Source organism: Myotis nattereri, assembly GCF_964212035.1.
Source record: "Myotis nattereri genome assembly, chromosome: 12".
Lineage (NCBI taxonomy): Eukaryota > Metazoa > Chordata > Mammalia > Chiroptera > Vespertilionidae > Myotis > Myotis nattereri.
Genome location: NC_138087.1, coordinates 57,262,018 through 57,280,371, shown reverse-complemented (window position 1 = coordinate 57,280,371; position 18,354 = coordinate 57,262,018). Strand labels below are relative to the sequence as shown.

Below are 18,354 nucleotides of genomic sequence, written 5' to 3'. Positions count from 1 at the left end.
GGACGGGTCCTGATGACAAGTAGGAACTGGCCAGGCACAGAGGGGGCGGAAAGGGCTGTCTTTGTAGACAGAACCCAGGAGTGAAGGCGTGGACGAGGGGGACGTGTTGGGTGTGTTTGGAGAACTGTGAGAATTTGGGTGTGGCTGGAAGAGAGATCTTGGCTGTGAGTCAGAATCACCTGCAAAGCTTTTGGTAAGTACGGCTTCTTGGACCGCACTTCAGACCTTCTGGGTTTGACTATCAGCCTAGGCAAGAGTTTTTTTAAAGACCTCCCCATCTCACTGCCTTCCCCCCTCCCCTTCCGAACACACACACAACTTTGATGCACAGCCAGGGCTGAGAACTACAGGAATATTAATCTAACTCGGCATAAGATAGAACTTTCCAGAAATGGAAAGGTGTGTCAGCAGAAGCTGACTTAGCAGGGAGAAGAAATGGGGTAGCAGGGACTCCTGCCTTAAATGGGGAAGGAGGTGAGGAGGGGCTGGCTCTTTAAGGCCATGATGCAGTCTCAGGTCATGGCTTCTGTCTTGAAGGGTGGCAGTTGGAAAGGGTGAAGACAGGGAAGTAATATTCATTCCCAGAGAGAAGCCAGACAGAGAGGGAGGGGAACGTCTGAGAGCGAGAGGGAAATTCCCCCAACTTGGAGCGGGGCAGCCCTGGAGCTCCTCCAGGAGATGGTGAAAGGGGAAGTCCCAGCTCAGGGTGACATGACCGAGGGCGCTCTGGTCCCTCCCCAGGGGACTCGCCCTGCCACCTCCCCCCTGGGCAGTCTTGGACAAAACGCTACACTCTTCTTCACCTCAGTGCATCCTTGGGGGAATGAATGGAAAAACCCAGCAGCCCGGCAAAAGGAGGCTGGAGGGAGGGAGTGCCCTGCGGGAGCGCAGGAGGTTCTGATACCCAGGATAGGCATCGGAGCCTCAGGACCGCAGCTCCGGGACCTCCAGGCCCAGAGCCACAATTCCTCAGGACTAAGGGCAGCCACAAGGGTTTGGGGAGGGGGGTCCCAAGAGAAACAGGCCCCCTAACACATCACCTTAACCCTCACAAATAGCCTCTAGTCAATAGAACATCCACAAAATTCACTGAGAGCTGCCTGTGCCAGGACTGGCCCGTGCGTCTCCCACGGGTCCATTCATCCCACTTTCTCACCCCGTGAAGCCGCCTGCGCCATTCTGACCGAGGAGGAAACCGAGGCTCAGGAGGTGACGTCACTGGCTCCCGGTCAACAGCCAGTAAGTGGCAGAGTTGAACTCACACTTGGTGGGACTCCGATCTATACTGGTTCCCTTAAAACCACTGAGGAGAGCAGGTTGGGGAATCTGGGAAGGAAGTGTTTGGGGTGCCCCAGAGACCATTGAGCCCATCAAATGCCTTTTCCACCTCTCCAGACACTTTGGGGATTTACTCCGTTCTCATTCCCCGCTGCGATGGACACCCACATCTGCCCTTCACTGCATACCCTGCCCCAGGACAGGAGGCCCAGCTAGGGCCTGACTCCACCACCCTGTGACCCTGGCAAAGCCACCCTGTCCTTCTGAGCGTCCATCTCCCTTGCAGGGTTGTTGCAAGGATTAGATTAAGTCATATATACAAAGCACCAGCCACACAGCCGGCGTTGAGAAATGCTGGTCCTCTTCCCTCCCCTACCCTTTCTCTACTTCTGTCCAAAGCTGCCCATCTCCAATGCCCCCTCCATTAGGAAAATCTCCTCCCTGACCAGCCCCTCCCCCTGATCATCTCATGCTCTCAATGCCTGCTCCCCTCTCCCAGGGCCACCTTGGGTCCTGGCATCTTTGCCTGAGTTGGCCTCACTCCTAACTGTGAACTGGTGCACTGGGGGCGGCCGGGGGGGGGGGGGCGGGCGCAGCATCAGGCTAGAAGGCTCAAGAGACCACCATTCTGTGCCCTGGACATACTGATGGAGTGGCCAAGGGCTGATGGGCACACAGGATTGCAACACTGCTCAGAGCCGAGGTGGCCACTGTGGACCCTTGACTTCCTGCATCAAAGCTGCCCAAGAACTGACAACATCACCCAGGCCAGCAGCTCAAAGGCATGGCTTGAACCCTGGCTGAGGCATAGGGGACCTGTGCTCTAGCCTCAGCTCTGCCCATGCACCTGAGAGCCAGTTTTCTGCCCCTTGCTGGGCCTCAGCTTGCCCGTCTGTAGAAAGGGCACCTTTAAGAGGTGACCGTTAAGTCCCTCCAGCACTAACAGACTATGGTCCCGTCCTTCCCCACCCACACCTCCGCCGCCAGAGGTTTACAATGTACAGCCTCTGCCTTCCTTCCATCTCTCCGCTCTTCGATCAGAGAGGAGTTTGTAGAGTGAGCCAGACCGGTTGAGATTGCTGGGCTTCTGCGTTCAGTGACTCAGACACTGCTGGCTGTTTTCATTAACGCGGGCTCCTTGGTGTCTCCACAGTCCGACACGGTGCTTTCGACACCACTTCCTTGTCTGGGACACGGGGCGCATTCCCAGGCGGGTGGAGGCCTGGCCTCTGGGAGGATGGCTGACTTTCCCATGGGGTCAGAAGTTAGCTCCTGGGAGGACGTAGCAACTTGCAGGAGTGGGGGCCCTGACTTCCTTCTCATAGCCAGAGTCGCGAGTGAGCAGATGTTACCATAGCCGCCATTCAGGGACACATCCTTCATGCCGTGCATGGGTCTGAGACCTGGCCTTGTACTATCTCATCTAACCCTCTCAACAACCCCACCGGATAGGCTGTTGTTTTATGGACGAGGAGTTGAGGCTCAGAGAGGCTGAGCAAGTTCCCCAAGGTCACAGAGCTGGGAGGCAGCAGAGCACAACGTTTGCCTCTGGACAGCCTTCTCATGCTGCAGCACAGGGAGCACTCAGGTCACTGGTGTTCCCATGCACTGGGGTTCTGCAAAATGCCCTGTTGGCCAGTACCCTCCTGCTCTCCCCAGATGAGCTGACAATGGAAGTCACCGATCTGAGGACAAAGATGTCAGACCTAGGCATGCTCCAAGAACTCTCAGGCCTCTAACAGCTGACCCAGATGACCTGGTGTCACTCCAGAACTCACCGGGGCTTGAGTGTAGGTGTCAGCTTCTAAGATCTCAGCGACTCCATCTGTGACTCCGTCTGTCTCCAGAAGCCCGCTGGCCTCTCCTGATGCCTGTGTGGAGGCAAATGACACCAGGTAGAGGGCGCAGTTTACAGCTGGAAAGTCAGGGAAACTGCCTCTGATGGAGGAGCGCGCGCACACGTGTGTGTGTGTGTGTGTGTGTGTGTGTGTGTGTGTGTGTGTGTACAGAGACAGGGAGAGTGAAATTGAGGAGAGCATGTGCATGGTACACATGCTTGGTTATTGTTTTTGTTTCCTTCCACATTTTATTGCTCAAACAAACAAACCCCCACAACAATCAATTTACAGTCTCTCTTTCATACCTACTTGCATTTTGTCCAGGTTCCCTTTAATCTCCCTCTAGAGGCACTCTCAATCTTTGCGTGACTGTCATGGGAGTTTTACATTGGGAGCAGTTACATTGGAAGTATGCCTTCCTATCGCCACCTCATCTTCATAATTAGCCACCTAGTGGCAGTCAAGGAGCCTGGTTGTGTGGACTCCTGCCTTGTGTCTACTTTTTCAATATTTTTCAATCGTCACAGCAATGCATAGAGGGAGGCACACGGACACGTGCGGCTTCCCTCCTCTCAGCTCACAGACATGCCGGGCCTGGACCCCGGCCTCGGCCTTGAGGAGTGCGGACATGCTCACAGAGCCAACCCCACCTGGGGAGGCTTTCCAGCTAAGCAGCGGTCTTCTTTACTAAATGAATAAAATCAACTCGTGTTTTGTTTGAGGGTTGATACCACCCAAAGGGGAACCGACAGTCTAGGGCTCTGCCACGCTCTGCATCATGTATGGACGCCCTGCATCATGTATGGACGCCCTGCATCATGTACGGCTTCTGCCTGCACGGCCTTTTCCTATTCCTCTCACCACCACTCGCCTGTCGTTGCTCAGGCACTGACTCCTCCCTGACCTGCTCTGGCTCCTCCTCCCTCACCTTCCTGCACGTCCCTGGACTTGGGGGGTAGGTGTGGTTTATCCCTTCACCTCCGGCACCCCCCCAGGTCTGCCACCTGGCAGGTGCTCAGTATCCCGTGAAGGCAGGGAGGAAGGAACAGAGGGAGGAAGGGGAAAGGACCTATCTTTTTTCTCCCCGGCCCACCACCCCACTTCCAACTCAGGAACTGATTCATTTGCCAAGCATAAAAGCTAAATTTAGGTTCACTCTTAGAGAAATTTACACCCAGGGTGCCTTAGAGTTTTAGCTTCGATTTTAGAATCCTGACACCCTTTCTTGGCAGGAAGTCTGGAAACCAGGCCACTGACTGCCTCAGCTGCAGAAACACCTAACACCTTAGAAAAAAACACAACCCCCCCCAAACACCAAAGAGATGGCTGCAGCTCTGAAAAATAATAAAATAAAGCCCAAAAGCCCAAAATAGGACTTGAGGCAGCACTTGCCAAGATGAGAGATTTTAGAGGCTCCATGACGTTGGGGATGAAGAATTGCCTGGGCACCCAGCCTTGCCCTGGCAGACGGGTTGTTGGGGCTGCAGGGCCCACTGTATGGGGTGGCTGGGGGCGGGGGCGGGCTAAGGGAGGATGGGAGCTCACCGAGGATTCTTCGGCTTCACATCGCTTCTCAGGAGCCCTGGGGTCAGAGTGGATGGTGAGCTGCTGTATGGACCCCTGGGGAAAAGCAGAGAGGTCAGAAGCCACCGCTTGCACGTTTATAGTACAACCATCAGTGGAAACATGATTGTTTTTGTAACGGAGAAGAACCGGTGACAGGGCAGTATTGGCCGTGACAAATAAACCAAGCCACCCCTAGGCCCGCGCTCATTTGGGGGCGGGGGTGGTCTTTGCTTGAGCCAATGTAATTTGAGCCCCACTGTCTGGACAGCCCCTTGGGGAGTATTGTGTTCAAAGCACAGACTCACACAGCAGCCTCCTAGCTGCTCTCAGGTCTCCAACTTGTCAGGGGCAGCCCCTAAATGCAGTCTCCCTCTCCAGACGGGTCTTTCCCCTGCGGCCGGAAGCTTCTCGGCTGGAAGCCTCGCCCCAAGAAGAGCTGCCAGCCCGCCTCCCTCCCTCCACACTTTCCTCCTCTCCCCATGCCTGACACCTCATTCTCCACAACCCACCCAGAGTGAGGGTTTAAAAGTTGTTCACTGGATTTTCACTTCTTAAAAATCGCAGTCTTCCAGCACACCACAGGTAAACCCAAGCTCCACCCCACGGTCCTGTCTCGCATCAGTAAGCCCAAAGTCAGTCCACGTGCTGCCTAAATAACGTAGGGTTTTTTTTTTAGAATGGCTTGTTCATTATAGCCCATTCTGACGGTAAAGTCAGTTTTCTGATATTTTTTCAGGGCACACTGTCCAAAAGGAGAGAGAGAAGCTCTCTCCCTCAGGCATTCCAGCTTGTGGCACCCTCTGCTGAAATCACTGCATCGGCCACCCTCTCCAAAGACACACACCACCGAAGGCTCTAGCAAACCCTCCTCTTCTTATAAATGAACCAAGTGCTTTCACACAGGCCATCTCGGCTGACTCTACCACCCCATGACGTAGGGTGTCTTCTCCCCACTTCCCGATAAGAGAACTCAGAGAGGCTCAGGGGACCCACGACTGTCTAACCCCGTGGTCGGCAAACTGCGGCTCTCGGGCCACATGCGGCTCTCTGGCCCCTTGAGTGTGGCTCTTCCTAAGCCTTAGGAGTACCCTAATTAAGCTAATAACAATGTACCTACCTATATAGTTTAAGTTTAAAAAATTTGACTCTCAAAAGAAATTTCCATCATTGTACTGTTGATATTTGGCTCTGTTGACTAATGAGTTTGCCGACCACTGGGTTAGACTCTCACCCATCAGGATACACTGCACACTCAGGACTGGGATCCAGTATTGGGTTCCAGCCTAGCGTGTTTCCCACCGTGCATGCATGCCTCTTGGAGGACACAGGGATAAAATAATAACCAGCATATTCGCTCATGTTTGCTACTCAGTGTCCAGCGGCCTCCCTGATCTGCAGGGCTTGGACTCACGATGAATTTCTCCAGCTTCCTGGCTCCTGCACTGCCCACGAAGAGCCCGGTTCTGGGCTCGAAAAGCAAGGCCCGGGAGGACCGCTGGAAGGGGGCGTGGCTGTGCTCCTCGCAGTCCACCAGGAGGATCACTTCCTCGCCCTCGACCATCACAGCAAATCGGTTCCACCTGTGGGTCATGGCGGGCACGGAGAAGGCGGCAGCCTCCCGGGACACGGGGGAGCCGGGCTCTGTGTAATAGAGGATGACCCGCTGGTGGCCGTCCTCCACGGCCGAGAGCTGCAGGCCCAGGTGGATGACCGTCTGGTCGGTATCCATGATGGCAAAGAGCATGCCTCCTCGGTCGCTGCTGGGCTTCACGGTGACGCTGATGGCAAAGTCCCGGAAGAAGGTGGGCGGGATGAGGACGCTGGCCGGGCGGCCCACGTTGGCGCCGGGCCCGAAGCTGTAGGCTGGGAAGCCGCCATAGCCTGGGACAAAGGACACGGATGGGGACAGCGGGAGACCAATGATCTCCATGAGGTCCACGTGGGCCTGGGAAGCCGGTTCTGCAGGGAGGGAGAGAGAGGCCACGTTTCACATATATGTTCAACTATGCTTGGAAACGAGGAAGGAACGGCAGAGGTCACCTGAGATGACCTCTCCCCGAGGCATGTTAACCTGCACCGTACAGTGTAACAGCCGTGAGCCACGTGTGGCCAGCGAGCTCCTGAAGGGTGGTTGCCCCCACCGAGATGTCTCATAGTGTGAAATACCAATTTCCAGCACTTAGTTTAGACAAAGGAATGCAAAATACTTCATTAATGATGTTTACATGGATTACATGTTGAAATGATAATGGGGGGGAAATACTGGGTAAAAGAGATAGATTTTTTAATTTTTTTTAAAGAATAACATGAGAAACAAGCATGTGCTCTCCCCACACCCCCTGACTGAAGAAAGAAAATACCGCCGAAACCGGTTTGGCTCAGTGGATAGAGTGTCGGCTTGCGGACTGAAAAGTCCCAGGTTCGATTCCGGTCAAGGGCATGTACCTGGGTTGCAGGCACATCCCCAGTAGGAGATGTGTAGGAGCCAGCTGATCCATGTTTCTCTCTCATCGATGTTTCTAACTGTCTATCTCTCTCCCTTCCTCTCTGTAAAAAATCAATAATATATATATTTTTTTAAAAAAAAAAAAAAAAAGAAAGAAAATACCAATTCAGCAGGAGCTCTCATGAACTCTCCAGTCCTCTCCCCGTGCCATGCCCAAGAGGCAGCCCTGGGGGCGTGGAGTGCCCACTCACACGCGGACTCTGTGTGTTCCTTAGGTGAGGATGTGTCTCTAACACAGTGTGGGACCACTGCATGCCTCTAAACCCCATATACACGTTGGCAAGCCGCATGTACTCTTCTGGCACTTTTTTTCTCTCACTGTACTTTTGAGGTTTGTCTTTGTTGATGAACAGGGCTGTGTGACTTATGCTTTAACGACAGTACTCTATGGTGCAAATAGCCATAATAGCTTTCCGTGGATGGAAAGTGGGGTTTCCATCATATTACAAACACTACTGCTATGGACTTTCTTATACATGTCTCCTCGTGTGTGTTTACCTGCACAGGTAATCCCACCATCTGGGGGTAGGATTATTGGATGATAAGGGGATATACACTCACAACTTCACTGAATGTTGCTGAAATGTTCCCTGAAAGCCCTCACTGGTTGCTCAGTGGTTAGAGCGTTGGCTGCAGATTGATGGGTCCCGGGTTTGATTCCGGTCAGGGCACATACCTCGATTACAGGCTCATTCCCTGTTGGGGTGTGTGTGGGAGGCAACCAATCGATGCATCTCTCTTACATTCGTGTTTCTCTCCCACTCCCCCAGCCTCTCCCCCGCCCTTCCACTCTCTCTAAAAATCAATGGGGGGAAAATATCCTGGGGTGAGGATTAAAACCCAAATAAATAATAAATAAAATGTCCCCTGAAGCAACTGTGCCATCTTTTATTGAGACATAATTGACATATAGCATTGTGTATCTTTGAGGTGTATGTAATGTGTTGCTTTGACACACTTATGTAGAGCAATATGATTTCCACCTTAGCTTTAGCTAACACCTAGGGCATGTCAGGTAATCATCATTCCTTTTTAGTGGTGAGAACGTTTAAGATGCACCTGTGCCATTTTACATGCCCGCCAGCAGTGCGTTCTTGCCAACATGTAGAGGAGGCAGGGGGATGTGATTTGGGTGAGGCCCCCAGGGCTTTCCAACTCCAGAGATCACATTGATTTCTTATTCCCCTCCAGTGCCTCATGCTGCGGCAGGTCCTCCTTCTACCTGGAATGCTGTCCCTCTGTCACCCACCCTACCCAGCCTCACGCCACTCCGTTATTTTGCCAGGATAACTCCTTTCCATCAAGACTCAGCCTGATCTCACCTCCCTTGAAATACCTTGTTTCACCTCCTACACCCCCACCCCCTCCTCCCCTTCCTGAGGCTGTATTAGATGCACACTGGGTCCTCCACCATAGCCCCCAGCACACTGCATTTCACTCTAGGGGGACGTGTCTCTCTCACCACTGGGCCATGAAGACAAGGCCCCACCATTCATCTCTGTGTTCCCAGCACCCGGCCCAGTGCTGATGAATGAATGAATGAATGAATGAATGAAGTCCAACCCGCTCCTTTTTCAGAAGGTGTAAGTGAGGTTCAAAGAAGGAAGGGGTTTGCTGGCTACGAACTCAGATCCGATTCTCAACCCAAAGCTTTTTCTCTCCAGTTTGGAGCACGCATTAAAACAGAGATTAATTAAAGTACGACAGACCCCCAGAAGGCATAAATAAAATGATGGATGAATCTGGTTCAATTTAACGACAGAGAAATTTTTAAAATTTTGGAGAGCAAAATAAAAATCCCCACAATGTAAAATAAAATCCCCAAATTGGACAAAAATATTTGCTACATATATTACAAACCACAAAGTAATTATCCAGATACACGAAGCCAACAAGTAAGCAGGAGGGCAACAACCCAAGAGAAAAATGGGCAAAGAATAAGAAATTCTTTCCACAGCAAAAGAAATAAAAATGGCTCCTAAACACAGGAAAAGACAGTCAACCTCACTCAGAATGAGAGAAACGTAAGTTACGACTACAAAGATATACCCTTTCTTTCCCTATCAGCTCGTGAAGATAGACCACTGGCTAACATGCGGAGTTGGCAAGGGCTGGAGGACACAGGCCATCTCATGCCATGCTGCGGAGGGGGGGGGGGGGGGCGGAGGGAGAGAAATTGGTGTAAAATCTGTGGGAAGCACTTTGCCGATATTTATTCAAATCACAAGTGCACAGGTACTCTCCGATCCAGTAATGACACCCCTATGAATGTTTTAACAGATAAAATTACATGAGTACAATGTGAAGCATGATCAAGAATATTCATTGCAGCATGGTTTGAAATGTATAGAAGTGTCCATCTTTGGGAACGGTTAAATAAATAACAAGTTTGCCCTAGCTGGTTTGGCTCACTGGATAGAGCGTCGGCCTGGGGACTGAAGGGACCCAGGTTTGATTCCGGTCAAGGGCTTGTACCTTGGTTGCAGGCACATCCCCAGTAGGGGGTGTGCAGGAGGCAGCTGATCGATGCTTCTCTCTCATTAATGTTTCTAACTCTCTATCTCTCTCCCTTCCTCTCTGTAAAAAATCAATAAAATTATAAAAAAAATAAATAACAAGTTTTTATTTATTTATCCCTACAATGAAATACAATGCAGCCTTTAAAAAGCTGTGATCCCAGCCTGCCTGGAGTGGCTCAGTGATTGAGCATCGATCCATGAACCAGGAGTCACGGTTTGATTCCAGGTCAGGGCCTGAGGTTGTGGACTCTGTCCCCAGTGTGGGGTAGGCAGGAGGCAGCTGATCAATGACCTCTCTCATCATTAATGTTCCTAAATCTCTCTCCCTCTCCCTTCTTCTCTAAAATAAAAAAATATATATTTTTTTAAAAAGATGTGATTCCAGCTATGGCAGGTGGCTCCGTTGGCTGGGGCATCATCCCATACAATGAAAGGATGAGGGTTCGATTTCTGATCAGGGCACATACCCAGATTGGGCTCGATCCCCAATTGGGGAGTGTATAGGAAGCAACCAATCAATGTTTCTCTCTCTCTCCCTTCCTCTCTCTCTAAAATCAATAAACATATCCTTGCCCTAACTGATTTGGCTCAATGGATAGAGCGTCGGCCTGAGGACTGAAGGGCCCCAGGTTCGATTCCAGTCAAGGGCATGTACCTTGGTTGCGGGCACATCTCCAGTAGGGGGTGTGCAGGAGGCAGCTGATCGATGTTTCTCTCTCATGGATGCTTCTCTCTATCCCTCTTCCTTCCTCCTATAAAAACATCAATAAAATATATTAAAAAATAAACATAGCCTTGGGTGAGGATTAAAAAGAAAAAGGTGTGATTCCTTAGTTATTAACTTGAAACAATCCACAAGATGTATTAGGTAAACAAGGTACAGAATAGAATCACTATCAGACTTTTCTACTTGTACATGGTGTGAAAAATAAAGACACTGACATATTCTTAAAGATATTCACTCCTTCCATCCCCCTTTACACATTACAAAACCTTCTCTTCTTGCTTTTACTCACTCAGATATAGCCCATCTCTGTATAAGTGGGGGGGGGGGGGGGCGGGGAGAAGGAGGGAGGATGGAGAGTGAAAAGAAATAGAAATAAAAGCAAACACCCCACTGAGATTTCTATTCTCCCTCCACAGTTTAAAGATAAAAACAAAACAAAACCCGGAGCACCCTGCTGACAGCCCGCTTTCTCCTTCCTTTGGCCCATGAAAGCTTTCCCTTCTTTCCCTCCAGTTCCCCTCTCTCTCCCACTGAGAACAGGACAGGGAGCTCCTCTGCAGGGATGCCCCGGGCTTGGGGGATGTGAGGTTCCACCAGGAGCAAATGGGCCAGAGCCTCTCACCGGGTCATTTGTTTGAAGGTGGTGTCCAGGGTGTCCCAGGGACAGGTGGGGGTTTAGGGGGTCGGGGGCAGGGGCTGAAACATTCCCACAGGGACGCCTGCTTAAGCAATACAGCCCAGGCTTCCACGTGGCAATTCTGGGAATTCTTGGTCCCAGACAGATTCTGCTTTAAAAAATAATCCCAAATCTACCCTGGTTTAACAGACAGGGAGACGGTGGTCAGGAAGAGCGCTCCATCACCAGGAGACGCAACCAGGAAGCAGCAGATGGAGCATCTAAAGGGTGGACGGAGGGAGGTGTGGTTCTGCCTGGGGGGACTTGCAGTCACAGGTCTCCTGAGCGGGTGCCCCTGCCGCCGAGGCCTGACTCGCACGGGGAGACTTAGTGCGCAGGCACCAGCTGCAAGACCTTATTTCCACTGGGTCGGCCACAGAGGGAGCCCAGCCACGAATCTAGAGGAAGCCCCAGTCAGCACAGCCCTGCTCTCAGCAGCCCCACCTCCCTCCACACACATTGTCCCACGGCATTGTCCAGTGGCGGGGAGCAACCCCTGGCCTGGAGTGACCTGTGCTGAGGGCTGCACCTGGGCCTGCTGGCTCATTTACCCTTGGCCTCTGGCAGAAGGGCCACCTGCTCAGGCAGCCACCAGGGAGGGGAGGGGAGAGAAGCCAGAGCCAAGACAAACAGGCCTAGCATTTGGTCCATAGGCTTGTCCTTGAATGGCTCCATGCTGGGCGGGAAGGGGTGGGGTCCGGGGTGGAGATCACAGCTGGTGGGAAGACAGCCTACCATCCTGGAGGGGCAGACTGGAGGGGGGCATGCTGGTTGGGGGCTGATCATAGAACTCTGGCCTCAGGAACCTCGGGGCCCTTCATGGGAGGGCACCACACTTCCCCCCAGATAATAGTACCTACCTCAGAGGACATTGTGTAACTTGAGTAAAATAATATTCCTAAAATGCATAGCTCATGGGAAGTGCCAGGCAGAGACTGAAGCCCCGATAAAGGTTAGTGAGGCCAGGCTGGAGGTCCCAGGTCTAACAAGGGCCTCACTGCATGCTCCAGGCTCCCTGCCATCTCCAGGATGCCCGGTCCACGGGCCCAGAGGCTCCCAAGGATGCACACAGCCATGGGGCAGCAGGGGGTCCAGGCAGGGGAGGCAGGACTCTTTAGGGGAGTCCCAGCTCTTCCATCGACTCTATCTGTGCTCTTTGGCAAACTGCTTCCCCTCCCTGACCTCAGTTTCCCCATCTGTGTATCAAGGAGTCATACAAGATAGACTGTCAGAGCTGCATCCACTCTGACAGGTGTTTTCAGTGCCCTTAAAACACCTCCTGGAGCTGAATCTAATCTCTGTCTCAATCTCATGCCATTAATGGGTAGGGATAACTTTATTTACAATGGGGTTCTTCAACATACTTTTCCAATTCATTGACCTGATAACATTTATAAAGCCCCCACATCGTGCCTTGAGTGATGCTGGGATATGGAGCTGAACCTAGAATGCAGGTGGTGAGGAAGCTCGCGGTCCAGGTGTCCAGCTAGCGGTCATCTACTCAAAGTTCCAAGCCTTCATGGATGAGGTCGAAATCCCATTCGAGACACCCTCTGCTTCATCTCCTCATCCTCCCCCTTTCCCTGTCTCTGTCTATGCTCACGCTGTTTCTTCTATTAGTAACAGCCTTCCCCATATTCTCACATTCTCACAGCTGATTCTTTCCAGGCTCACTCAGCTGTATCCCAAGACACCAGCGTCCCACCCCTGCCCTACACACAGAGCCACAGGCATCACCCCCATCAGGGCTTGGTACAAAGCAGGCACTCAGCAAAGTGGCCGAAGGAAAGGGAACAGACAGACGCCACTGGGCTTCATTCCCCTAAAGACTTCGGTTCCAGAGTACCTCTCTGGGGTGGCCCCTCCCAAGGGCACAGGGAGAGGAATCAGACTGCTTCAGAGATGGACCAGGAAAGGGAAAATCTGAGTAGTCACCGCAGGGTGCAACTTTCCTCCTAGGGGTCCAAAGCCAGTTTCCATGGAAGCTGGGACAAAATCCTAGCAATAAAGCAACAAACAAGGCAGGGTTCGGGTTCTCCTTCCACATAGACAACAGCGACCCGCCCAAAGGAGGTGAATAACTGGTGGAAACACCCCCCTCTTTTCCTCCTCTATGGACTCCAAGATATCTGGCGCCTCTCCTCCCCAGTTGGGCCTCAGTTTCTCGTTCTGTATAATGGGCTGATTCAGCTTGTCCATCGGTGGGGTCCTGGGCTTTGGAGTCTGACCTCCCAGGGAACTCTATCTGGCTTTGCAAAGCTCCAGCTCACAGATGACATCCGGGACCCAGCCCAGTGCTCCCGCCTGTTAGCATTTAAGGGGCTCAGAAGCGTCCCTCTGGCTCTGGGTCAACAAGGACTGTGGAGAAGCCAGACAAGCAGAACCTGAGTGGCTGAGGACATCCCAGGACTGTGCATGGCACTGGCCCCTGGCGGTCATATGGAGAACTACACCTTCAAGAAAACCACGGAAGGGTTGCAGCTTGAAGAGATAGGTACTCAGTCTGTGCCTGGGGAAACTTGGCAGGTGGGGGGGGGGGGGCGGGGAGGGGGGGGGGTCCCTGCAACAGAATTGAAGAGAGAGGCCTGGAGTGCAAGTCTGAAGTCACGCAGGGCCAAGTCAGGACTAGAATCCAGGTGCCTGCCTCCCGTCCTGTCCTTTTCCTACATCAGCTGCCTGGGAAAACAAAAGGCGCCCCTTCCACATCTCTCATTCTCACCTGTGGCGGTGAAGGCCCACAGGACATGTCAGTCAGCTTTAACAGGGGCACGCTGACTGCTTCAAGCTGGCTGGTGTATTCCCTGGGGGCAGGACCAGGAGGTCCAGAGGACCCCATGCTGCTATGTCCAGGGGCCGGAGCCAACAGACTAAGGGTACACAGGCAAAGTTGGGGCGACTGCCCTGGGGACCCCAGCAGGGCCACTCTGGCCTGGGTTCCCCTAAACTCAGTCCCTGCATAGAGAGGAGGTTCCCACTACCTCTCTTGCTGCCAGCAGCATGAGCTAGGGAGCCACAGAGAACCCACCTCCGTGTCCCTCCTCCTTGCTCCTCCTCAGGCTGTCCTGCCTGGGAGGGGACATTGTTGCATCTTCTCAGGACTGTTCTTTCCCTTCCCTTTGGATAACCCCTACAGGGAGGTGGCCCCTGAGACTCTAGTTGTACCAAAGTCAGACCTCCTGGCCCATGTCTTCCCTTCCTCCCACCTCCCTGGAGAGTTCAGCAAGCCTTAGACTCTATACACAAAGAGCAGCTCACCATCTAAAAAAGGCGTTTCCTCTGCCATACACCCGCTGAAAGGCCATCTGGTTTATGCTTGCACATCTCCACTGCTGGGGAGCTACTTCCCCCCACAGCAACGCTGGCCCCTGCTGGACAGATTGTGCATGGCCGTGGCCCCTGGCGGCCATATGGAGAACTGCACCTTCAAGAAAACCAAGGAAGGGTTGCAGCTTGGAGGAATACTCAGTCTGTGCCTGGGGAAACTTGGGAGATGAAGGGGGTGGGGTGGGTGGGTCCCTGCAACAGAATTAGAGAGAGGGGTCTGGAGTGAAGTGGGTACCTTCCTACTGGGGTTCTCAGCTGGGCCCAGCTCTTCCAGCTGCTACATCTTCGGAGCTTTCTCCTGGTGAGCTCCAGCATATCTCCCTGGAGCTCCCACCTACCCGGCTGGGCCTAGCTCTGCCTTCTGGGACTGTTCACAAGTCAGCCTCAGCTTCCACATCATGGCCTCTCAGATATTGCACAGAGCGATGGGCCAGCCTGGGAGGCATAGTCCCTGTCCTCGCTGAGCCTCAGGTTCCTCATCTTTGAAACGAGAGGCTTGGACTAGATGGTTTCCCAAGGCCCTTGCTAGGTCAGAGAGCCTTCGATTCTGCATTTTCCTCATCTCCCGTCTAATTTCTCTAACCACCCTTAACTGTGGTTCCTTCAGCCCACAGCCTCAGGCCTGGAAGGAATGACTCCAACAGCGATCAGGACAAACCCAGCCCTCCCACTTGGCGTTGGACAGAGCGGTCTGGCCAGAGGCAGGGAGTGATGTGCCCAGGAAAATGTCACAGCTCCACCTAAAAGGAGACATCGCCCCACCCAGGCTGGAGGCCCAGAGGCCCTGGGCTCTACCTGACTCCCTTCCTGGGGAAAGTGAGCACAACAGATTTTATGCTGCATGGGGTCCGTCTGCACCCAGTAAAGCTGCAAGAGGTTCTTAGAAAAACCTACCACCAATGCATTTCTTAGAAAAAGAACCGTTTCCCTGCCAGGGCACAAATCCTGGATCAACCTCGAAGGGAGACCTGGGCTTGCCAACAATAAAAGACCTCATTTTTCCAAACTACAGAAGAGTATTTTTCTACATGTAACCTTAGACCGCCTCCTTCCCTTTTCCGGTTTTCATATATAGCATAGGAATTTTCCTGCTCAATGAACTTACTGTGTGAGCTCCCCTCCCTCCTCTCTCTCTCTCTCTCTCTCTCTCTCTCTCTCTCTCTCTCTCTCTCGGGCCTCTGGCCTAAACTGAGAATAGGATGTTTCTGAAAGGAGCTGGAGGTGGGCAAAGCCTGGCAAGGCGTGGGCCCTGCAGTTGGCTGCCCTGCCCAGCAGCTGGAAGAGCAGGGCCCAGCTGAGAGCCCCAGTAGGAAGGTACCCACCCAACACCCTCTCCGGTTTCCAAAGCATCCTTTCACCTGTTCCTTCCTCCAGGAGGAGGGCAAGGCAGGGACCATGCTCTCATTTCACAGAGGAAAGAATCAAGCCCCAGGGAGGGGAATAACCCACTCGAGGCCCCAGGGCAGGAGCCAGCACTGAAGACCCAACGCTGGGCTCTGCCCGTTACAGCCCACTGCCTCCCAGGCTTCCCTTGTGACCTGGGAGAGAAGGGGTTGCACATCCCTGGGTCCCCATAGTTCCTGTCCATCCCTCCACGCAAACACCCTCACTTCAGTCTGGTGGTCAGTCCCCTTCCTTGTCTGTTATGATTAGAGATGGGCCACTGGGCATGGACCATGCAGACTCGTCTCACAGTCCCCAGCCAAGGGTGACCTATGGATAAATGACAAGAAACAATGAACCCGCAGCTTGCTGTGGGCTTGCTGTGTGACAGGCACCGCCCAAAGAGCTTTCTGCCAATCATTTCATCTTCACTACTGATTCTCTGTGAGGTAGATAATTTTATTGTGCCCATTTTACAGGTTGGAAAATCGAGGCTCAGAGAAGTTAATTTCTGCTCCAAGGTCATGAGGATAATAAGCAATTGGATTCTGGATTCAAACCTCAATCGGTAGTATAGCCTGGTGTGAACATTCCAGCCCCGGCCACACATCAGTGTCACCCGGGAGCTTTTAAAAAGTCAAAGTTCTGCTCTTCCATGGCCCGGCCTGGGTGAGTTTGGTGCCCTCTCCAGTTGGCAGCCACAGGTAAGGGTTAACCCCTAAGGCATGGTTGTCAGACAGACCTAGGCTTGAGTCCTGGGTCTGACATTAACTGTGTATGACCTTGAACATGTCACTTCAATCCTCTGTGCAGTGAGCTCACAGCATCATTGGGAGAATGGACAACGCAATGAGGGCTGTGCCCAGAACACTCAGGACCCAGTGTGAGCCCTGGCGAACTGGACCCGGCTGGCTCTGGGCCAGGCATGCGCACACCCTTGCCAGTTCCCCTCACAGTTGCTGAAAGGACTAATAATATCATTAGATAAGGAGTGCGACTAGGGAACTGCGGAGGTCAGCCTGGAGAGAGTGTGGTATGACACCTCATTCTGAGACCCAGGTCTGCTCGCCACCACCCCCCTAATTGGTTCCCGTGCGAGTCACACAGGCCTCAGGAAGCATGGGGGGGTCTTGCTGTCTTGCTGAAGGGAGGGTCTTCAGAGCCCTCCTTTGCCCCCTGCCCAAACCTCTGTTCTGAGGACCTGGGTCTGGACCCATCTCGGGGACCACGCGCACTGCCCCACGTGGCATGGCTAAAGCCGGCAGGTGTGAGCAGACGTGAGCAGCCACGGGCATCTGGGAAGAGCGCTGTAGTCAACTGCTCTGGATTTATGGGCCTTCCTTTTCCATCTGGGGAACAAGGACTCTTTGAGTGGGACCAGGGCCTTGAATCCTGAGGATGACATCAGCTGGAATGAGTCATTCCTCGGCAGGCGGCTCTGGAGGGCTGGCCAGGGCTCCGCGAGGAAAACGGGCCTGGGGGGAAAGGGGCCTGCCGGGGGCACACGAGGGGCACCAGACAGGAACACTCGATGACCTGCTGGAAGGGGACACCCGACAACTCGTGGCTCCTGAAAACCGCCAGGCTCGGCACTGGAAGGGGACAGGGAACCTGGGCAGGCAGGGTCAGTGTAGACGCTGGACCAGAGGGTTTCAAACTGCATTCCCCAGGGCCAGGGGGAGGGGCAGAGAGGGGGCCACGGGCAAGGGGAGGGGGACTGAGGAGAAGGCCTGCCCCTGGGCCCCCTAACACACACTCACACACAGATTCACACTCGTAAAAACATAGAATACTTTTGCCTATTCACAACACACACTCACACATAACACACAGAAACACACATCTTCACCCACACTCATCCCACGCTCATGCACACTGACACCTTCACATGCTCACACTCACACCGACTCACACAAACACGTCCATGCACAGATACTATCTCACACGTTCATGCACACTTACCTGCCCTCATACACGCCCTCACACCAAACAATTCAGACTTAATTTGGTTAATATTGGGTTCCAATTACAGCCTCATGTGAAGAAACCCACCTGCAGTTACAATCAACCCACTGAACCCCTTCCCCGTAACGGCTGCTGAATTGGGGCGCTGCGGGGAAGGCCTCTGCCTAGTGGCCCACAGAGGGTGCAGCCCACTCCTTCTTCCCTAGATGCCTCTGCAACGCTCTGGGGAGCGCTGACTGCACTTCCTGCACACAGGGTCCCAGTCCCTCTGGTGTGGGTATGTTTTCTGTGTTTTCTTCTTGTCGGTAAAACCTCCGAATATCAAATTTGGCTCATGTCTTCAAGTGTTGAGCCCAATGAACTCATTTTCTTGGAAGCAGTGCTAGAAGTGGCTGATTAATAAATAGGAACAGCTGACCTGGACAGGCGCTACCCGGGGCTTGGCACAGAAGCTGGCACAGGTAGGTGCCCGATAGATGCTAATTTTATGAATGTATGAGTAGACGCATACTAGTAGCTCCTGTGTATTGAGCCCTTACTGTGTCCAGGGCACCAAGTACTTTACCTGCAGA

The 18,354-nt window shown here is 53.0% G+C and overlaps 1 protein-coding gene across 1 annotated transcript in view; it reads right to left on the bottom strand.

Annotated features, from left to right (window-relative positions):
* The window catches only part of COL15A1 (collagen type XV alpha 1 chain), a gene marked incomplete at its 5' end in the record, with an annotated part of 98,451 nt that overhangs the window by 55,789 nt on the left and 24,308 nt on the right, over positions 1-18,354 (bottom strand). Inside the window, 3 exons of the mRNA XM_081103145.1 lie at positions 3,057-3,149; positions 4,662-4,736; positions 6,094-6,641. Coding sequence (XP_080959271.1) covers positions 3,057-3,149; positions 4,662-4,736; positions 6,094-6,641 — 716 coding nt within the window. The remainder of the gene's footprint in view (positions 1-3,056; positions 3,150-4,661; positions 4,737-6,093; positions 6,642-18,354) is intronic.